At 36.8% G+C, this 8,208-nt stretch overlaps 1 protein-coding gene across 1 annotated transcript; it reads left to right on the top strand.

The window, feature by feature from the left end:
- The first annotated feature begins 3,619 nt into the window (after positions 1–3,619).
- On the top strand, positions 3,620–5,273 carry LOC125255183 (gastrula zinc finger protein XlCGF57.1-like). The gene is made up of 4 exons (XM_048170216.1): positions 3,620–3,813; positions 4,038–4,275; positions 4,505–4,757; positions 5,269–5,273. Exons 1-4 carry the CDS (start codon positions 3,620–3,622, stop codon positions 5,271–5,273), a joined length of 690 nt encoding a protein of 229 aa, XP_048026173.1.
- The last annotated feature ends 2,935 nt before the right edge of the window (positions 5,274–8,208 follow it).

Below are 8,208 nucleotides of genomic sequence, written 5' to 3'. Positions count from 1 at the left end.
GGTAACAAAGGGTAACTGACGTCAATTGACAGGCGACTGCACTGCCCCGTGTCACTGTTTAGAATGGGAATTTTCTCATGATTTACAAGTAGTTGAAAACATTAGAGATATTGTTAGTAATCAGCTGGACAAAATATATAACACTAGCCTAGTAGTTTTTGGATATTTTACTGCGAATATCTTACAAATTGTACCTTTAATGCCGCCATCTGCCTTTGTTCTTCATGTAAAGGGTCTTTGGTGAGCAAATAATGAACAGTAACTTTTTAATGAACTGCATATACAGCAAGTGTTAGTTTAAACAACAATCAGATTTACAACGCGTAAATTGATCCACTTCTCCCAAAATACATGAAAGCGGTCAGTGAACTTAGAGAAAAACAGAGTAAGCTTTATAGTAATTTACACAATGTGTATCTGATATGATTAAAACATGTCGTAATATTTACTATTTGGTGTTTCCATAGACATCAGTGTCTATTTTACAAACTATGTATTGTTTTGCTAGTACTTATGTGTATTTAAATGCTTAAAATAAAAATCTCGATTTTATGAAGTAATGAGAATTATTTTTGTGTGCAAAAACAAAACAAAAATTATTTTTATTCATATAAATATATTTTATCTTAGCCAAAAAAGTAATAGCAATAAATAACACCAACATTAGGCTATTATTAACAATAAATGCTTTATCATCACCTGCAAATAACATCACCTTTCAGCCTGATACCATCATGCAAACAAAATAATACATATAGCAGTAGTTCTTTACAGGTTTTTAAACCTATTTCTCAGTTTAAAATAATAAAATCGTGGCAAAATATTAAATTCAAATTAAAAATCTGGAATCGAAATATCTGAATGCATGCGTTTTTTTCCCTGTTAAAGGGTTAGTTCACCCAAAAATGAAAATTCTGTCATTTATTACTCACCCTCATGCTGTTCCCAAGCGGCAACCTCCCCCTTTCTCTCGTGAAGCCAATGCGGAAGTAACTTCCAATGCGGAAGAGCAGAATCTCATAGAGTCCCATGTTAAATTGGCCAAGTTTATAGCAGAAAAAAACATGTTTACAAGTTGGTTCAAATTTTGGTTTTGGTCTATACTGCTATTTTTGCCCTTCATGACAACTCTGAGGGGGGTGAATTTTTTTATAACTTATCCGTTTAAATTATATTAAGCCTTAAAGTTCTGCATAATTAAGGGCATGGTCACTTGAGTGACAGGTAGATTGCGCTGCTGTCTGTGAGCCGTCATGTTACCTCAGATGCCGCTGAATTTGGCATCTCAGCCGTTTTTGTGCTTTTTTTCTCGATTATTTTATACAATTATAAAATATGGCTTGCTGCATAATATTCGAGACTGATGTGTGTCTGTGTAGATGTGCATGCATGCGGAAGAGACAGAACACACGTTGTTGGATCGTGGCATTGGCTGAATGTTTTGGTTGTGAGATTTACTACAATGACAATGGCGGGAGGATATCAAAATCCAACAGCACTGCTTGGATATTATAACAAAAACTGCTGCACTATTTTGAAAAAAATATACTTTGGACACGGGCTCATTTGTTTGTTAGATACGATCGTATACAGTTTTACAACATAAACGCTGCTCAGATTGCATCCTTTCTTGAAGAACGATGACAGAGAGCAGATCATTCAGAAGAAATGTGAAATGTTTTTTTGTTTTGCAATGGACACTCATATTTTACCCAAGTGCCACGGATTGGATTCATCTCGCGATCTCTATTTCATTATAAAGGTATGAAGTCCCATTTGATTTTCCATGTTGTTATTTGCACAACCAACACTACTGGTGTTGGAGGATCTATATCTTAAAGAAACACCGTAGATTGACAGTAAACTTTAAGAACGTTCTGATGATAAAACTTATCTTCATTAATATTTTAGATAGTATCTAGATAGATAGCTCCTTTGCTGCTAACATGGTCACGTCGAGCTAGGCGGGTGTGGTTTCAGCAACCAGTCACATCAGCTCAAACCACCTCCCCGCCTCTTTGCCCATTTTCAGTTATCCGGGAGTGACGTGGGGTGACGCGCAGCTAAGGGTTTGAACCGCGATCCGATTCATGATTCGATACACTGATTCATAACGCTTCGATGCTTCCTGAAGTAGTGTTTTGAAATCGGCCATCACTAAATAAGTCGTTATTTTGTTTTTTTGCCGCACCAAAAATATTCTCGTCGGTTTATAATATTAATATTGAACCACTGTACTCACATGAACTGATTTAAATATGTTTTTAGTACCTTTATCGATCTTGAGAGAGGAAGTGACATTACTCCCTATGAAGGCCTCACGGAGCCATCGGATTTGAACTAAAATATCTTAATTTGTGTTCCGAAGATTAATGAAGGTCTTACGGGTGTGGAACGGCATGAGGGTGAGTAATAAATGACAGAATTTTCATTTTTGGGTGAACTAACCCTTTAACATGCTCATGGAACATGTTATGTGTCACATATGATCAAAAAATCGGAATTGGGTCACATTTCACTGACGGTGTAAACGAGGCAGTCAACAGCATTCTGTCCAAAAGCGCGTCCCACTTTGCTTGAGAATAGGATTCCATATTGAAAGGGAAATGTATTTTTAATGAATTTCAAGCCAACTAAACAGAAAAATCTCTATCAGGTTTTCTTTCCTACTCAGAAGTCATCAATAGTCCATCTGGGTTTTTATTAAGTCTGGGATTTGTAATAACTTTTTAATAAGATTTTAAAATATGACTGTTTAAAGGAAAATATGAATGTAATATTGTGCTTTTTTTTTTTTTTTTTTTTTTTGAGTTCTTTTTAAGTAATTATCGAGTCTTTGATTAAATCTCTTAGGACCAGTTTCACAGACAGGGCTTAGATTAAGCTAGGATTAGGCCTTAGTTCAATTAGGATATTTAAGTATCTTTCATGAATGTGCCTCAGGAAAAACATTACTGGTGTGCATCTTGAGACAAAACAATGACATTGACATATTGTCAGTGAAAGCTGCTTTCAGTTGAAACAGCTCAAAGATGAGTTATACTCTGGGACCATCTTAAGCTTTGTCTATAAAACCTGGGGTTAATGTCCTAAAGAAAACTATGAGTTAACAATATTAATAATAGATTATGAGAGTTATTGTGTGTGGATCTAGCATTCATGTTGTTGATTTTATGTCTGTTACTTTGGTCTAATAAACTGGTGTCATTTGCCTGTTTTCGACTTAGACATGATGTTGCTGAAAGAGGAGTGCCAAGAACTGAATGAAATGGAAGATAAAGATCAGTATGAGAAACATCAAGATTTCATGTTTGGAGAAAAATCATTTAGATGCTCACAGACGAAAAATACTTTGTCTCAAAAAACCGCTCAAAAGCCAGCAACTAGAAATCACTTCACATGCCAACAGTGTGGAAAGAATTTCGAACGAAACAGAAGTCTTAAAATCCACATGAAAATTCATACCAGAGGGAAGCCATTTGCCTGCAACCAGTGTGGAAAGTGTTTCAATCGAAATAGAAGTCTTAAAGACCACATGAGAATTCACACTGGAGAGAAGCCTTTTTCCTGCCAACAGTGTGGAAAGAGTTTCACTCAAAAAGTACACCTTGTAATCCACATGAGAGTTCACACTGGAGAGAAGCCTTTCATCTGCCAACATTGTGGAAAGAGTTTCAATGAAAAAGGAGTCCTTAACAGACACATAAGAATTCACACTAGAGAGGGATATTTTGCGTGCCAACAGTGCGGAAAGTCTTTCAATGGAAAGGGAAGCCTGAAAGACCACATGAGAGTTCACACTGGAGAGAGGCCGTACACCTGTCAACAATGTGGAAAGAGTTTCAAACAAAACAGAAATCTTGGCGCCCACATGAAAATTCACACTGGAGAGAAGCCTTTTTCCTGCTCTCAGTGTGGAAAGAGTTTTATTAAAAAAGTAAGCCTTGAAAGTCCACATGATAATTCACACTGGAGAGAAGCCTTTCACCTGCCAACAGTGTGGAAAGAGTTTCAATCGTAAAGCAATCCTTGAACAGACACATGGGAATTCACACTAGAGAGAGCTTGTTCACCTGCAAACAGTGTGGAAAGCGTTTCAGACAAAATGAAAACCTGACAGTCCACATGAGAATTCACAATGGAGAGAGCCAATTCACCTGCCAACAGTGTGGAAAAAGCTTCACTACAAAAGCAAGCCTTAAAATCCACATGAGAATCCACACCGGAGAGATGCCTTTTGCCTGCCAACAGTGTGGACAAAGTTTCATTCGAAAGGCAAGTCTTAAATGCCACATGACCATTCACACTGGAGAGAAGCCATTCTCATGCCCTCTATGTGGACAGAGTTTTAAACAAAAAGCAACCCTTCATGGCCACATGAGAAGTTCACACTGGAGAAAAGCCGTTCACATGTGATCAGTGTGGAAAGAGTTTCAGATTAGGAATATCCCTTAATCGCCACACAAGGATTCACTCAAGAGTAAACAGTTTTATGTGTCATCAGTGTGGAATGAGTTTCACAGACGAGAGTCACCTTAAGAATCATGTAATAACTCACATCGGAGAGAAGCCTTTCATGTGCAATTACTGTGGAAAGCCTTTCAAACACAAATCAACCCTTGAGATCCACTTGAGGGTTCACACTGCAGAGAAGCCTTTCACCTGCCCTCAGTGTGGAAAGAGTTTTGCAAGTAAAGGAAGTCTTGAGGTTCATGCGAGGGTTCACACCGGAGAGAAGCCTTTCAAGTGTCCTCGATGTAGGATGTGTTTCACGTATCCAAGAGACATGAAACGTCATTTGCTTAATCATTCCAAAATTAAATTTACAAAGTTCTGAGTGTGGCAAGAGGTTTACAAAAAGAAAGATTGAATTGTAATCAGTGTAATTTTAAAAAAATAAAATAAAAAATGTTGCCATCACACTTACAGATACATATAAGAAGTCATGCATCTTTTTGTTGTTTTGGAAAGATTTTTCAAGCTCAGCAGTGTAAAATGGCACCAGGAAATATGTATCAAAGAAAATCAAAGCTATATTCACACCACCGTGGCTCAACTTTTTTTATTTGACAATTAAATTAAATTTTATTTTAAATTCTTTTTTTTTTCTTTAGTCATGTACCACGTGGCCACACCTCAACATAATTTGGACTGTATAGTTATTTGATTAAAGAGGTCATATAATGCCACTTTTACAAGATGTAAAATAAGTTTCTGATGTCCCCAGAGTGTGTATGTGATAGCATGTTAAAATTGTCATTTTTTTAGGTTGAGCAAAAATGCTCCATTTTTGTGTGTCCCTTTAAATGCAAATGAGCCACTGCTCTCAAGAAGAGGAGTTTCAGGAGCTCCTGTTAGCAGCGCTGTTTACCTCATGCAGTCTCACTGAAAATGTCAGAAACTGTTAAGCGTTTTGATGATGGAGAGACTCAAGAAGAAGTGACAACATGTAGAATGCAACAGGACGTTTGTGAACGGTTAGTTGATGAATTTATGTAGTTGATGTGGAGTTAACTATCTAAAGTCATTGATTAGCATATTCTGTCATGATAATCTATAAATCGTTTGTGTGGGAACTGTTGTAAGATCCTACAGAACAAGTATAGTTTAATTATGGTTATAACTTATGTTGGTATCTTTTTTTTATGTCATGGTGTTCCATTTGTGTTATGTACTGTAATGCAGTAACATGGCCTCACCCCCTTTGTTGCGTGTTCTCGGGGCGGGGTTTATGTAAATTATAGGGTTAATGATGTCAGTAACCTGGGAAGAAGCCTGTAGTCCCTACCAGCCGTTTGTTGTAGTCCTTAAACAGCGAATTCTTTAAAAGAAAATATCTCCCTTTGCTTTGAACTTTGAGTGTCGTAACTTTGCAGATGTTGTTCATGCTCTTACAGCAACATTACACACTAAAGTTAAAGTGAAATCATAATCAACCACTTCTTTAAGTATAATACTTACTTATGTATTTACAAAATATTTTTATGCTCCCTTTACAGATCCATAACAGAGGTCCAAACATTACGTATGATGTATCAAACAAGTTACATGCTTATAAAAACCACACAGGGACTTTTTTTTTCTTTTTTGAAAGTGCCCTAGATTCAAAAATTGAATTTACCTCGGCATAGTTAAATAACAAGAGTTCAGTTCATGGAAATGACATACAGTGAGTCTCAAACTCCATTGCTTCCTCCTTCTTATATAAATCTCATTTGTTTAAAAGACCTCCGAAGAACAGGCGAATCTCAACATAACATGTTACGTAACAGTTACGACCCCAATATTTGCATATGCCAGCCCATGTTCCCAACATTATGAAAGGCATTAGACAAGGGCAGAACGTCTGGATGTGCAGAACTGAATCAACAGACAAGGTAAGCAAGCAAGGACAATAGCAAAAAATGGCAGATGGAGCAATAATAACTGACATGATTCATGATAACATGATATTTTTAGTGATATTTGTAAACTCTTTCTAAATGTTTCGTTAGCATGTTGCTAATGTACTGTTAAATGTGGTTAAAGTTACCATCGTTTATTACTGTATTCACGGAAACAAGAGCCGTCGCTATTTTCATTTTTAAACACTTGCAGTCTGTATAATTCATAAACACAACTTCATTCTTTATAAATCTCTCCAACAGTGTAGCATTAGCCGTTAGCCACGGAGCACAGCCTCAAATTCATTCAGAATCAATGTAAACATCAAAATAAACACTGTACTTACGCGATTAGACATGCTGCATGACGAACAATTTGTAAAGATCCATTTTGAGGGTTATATTAGCTGTTTGAACTTTTTTTTATGTTGTTTAAGGCAAGTGCGAGCTCTTGGGGCGTACAGCACGAGATTTAAAGGGCCACACACCCTGAATCCGCTCATTTCTAATTATGCCCCAAAATAGGCAGTTAAAAAAAATTAATTAAAAAAAATCTATGGGGTATTTTGAGCTGAAACTTCACAGACACATTCAGGGGACACCTTAGACTTATATTACATCTTTTAAAAAAAAGTTCTAGGGCACCTTTAACAATAACTCATTTTGCATTGTCAGCATTAGCTTTCGGTTGAATGTAGACAAGCGTAACAAATAGCTGCGGAAACTCCATTGATAAATAAAAGGATTGTATGGATACAGATAAAAGTTCAATGTCAGGTGTAAATTACCCCTGGTTTCACAGACAAGTCCCATTTACCTTTCTGAAACGGGCCTGTTTTACCCCAATAATTGGTGTAACCTCCATGCTAGATTTATGTGAAGTGTTACAAACTCTTTCGTTTGCCATTGACAGTATTTTCTGTCCTTATAGCCACGCTTGCGGAATTTTCGAGCAATCCATGTTTTCTTGAATAAAATGTTTTGTTTGTAGAAGCAAAAGCTCTGTTCTTTCTTTTGTTCATATATTCATTCAACAAAATTGTAACACGGTTAATAGATCAGGGAAGGAGGCGGGAACCGGCGAACTCCAAACAGACTTTAATAATAATATAAAATAAAAAACCACAATGAAAGTAAAAAGTGGGCAGTCCTTCACAAACATAATTAAACAAAGTCCGTCCAGGCCTGGTCCTCTCTCATCCTTCAATGTTGTCGCTACTCCCTTTGTGCTTCTGGACAGTGTTGCCAGACATACGATAATTATCGTATTTGTATGATAATTTTGATCTCTGTACGATGTACGATATTTTTAGTGCGCCAAAATAACGACTTATTTAGTGATGGCCGATTTCAAAACACTGCTTCAGGAAGCTTGGAGCATTATGAATCAGCGTATCGAATCATGATTCAGATCACGTGTCGAACCTCCCTAACTGCTGAAATCATGTGACTTTGGCGCTCCGAACAGCTGCTGATTCGACACACTGATTCATAATGCTCAGATTCTTACCTGAAGCAGTGTTTTGAAATCGGCCTATCACTATATAAGTCGTGTTTTTGTTTTTTTGGCGCACCAAAAATATTCTTCGTTGCTTTATAATATTAATATTGAACCACTGTACTCACATGAACCTGATTTAAATATGTTTTTAAGTACCATTAATGGATCTTGAGAGAGGAAATGTCATTGCTCCCTATGGAGGCCTCACTGAGCCATCGGATTTCAACTAAAATATCTTAATTTGTGTTCTGAAGATTAACGAAGGTCTTACGGGTGTGGAACGGCATGAGGGTGAGTAATAAATGACAGAATTTTCATTTTTGG

Source organism: Megalobrama amblycephala, linkage group LG20, assembly GCF_018812025.1.
Source record: "Megalobrama amblycephala isolate DHTTF-2021 linkage group LG20, ASM1881202v1, whole genome shotgun sequence".
NCBI lineage: Eukaryota > Metazoa > Chordata > Actinopteri > Cypriniformes > Xenocyprididae > Megalobrama > Megalobrama amblycephala.
Note: the sequence above shows the minus strand (reverse complement) of the source record. Positions and strands in the feature narration are given on the sequence as shown.

Bases quoted from the DNA above. Each gene is read 5' to 3' on its own strand.
- LOC125255183 (XM_048170216.1), top strand. From the start codon at position 3,620: ATGAGAGTTCACACTGGAGAGAAGCCTTTCATCTGCCAACATTGTGGA. The intron at 3,814-4,037 runs GTACACCTGTCA...ATCCTTGAACAG, and splicing joins GTTCACACTGGAGAGAGGCC to ACACATGGGAATTCACACTA. The intron at 4,276-4,504 runs GCAAGTCTTAAA...ATGTGTCATCAG, and splicing joins GACAAAGTTTCATTCGAAAG to TGTGGAATGAGTTTCACAGA.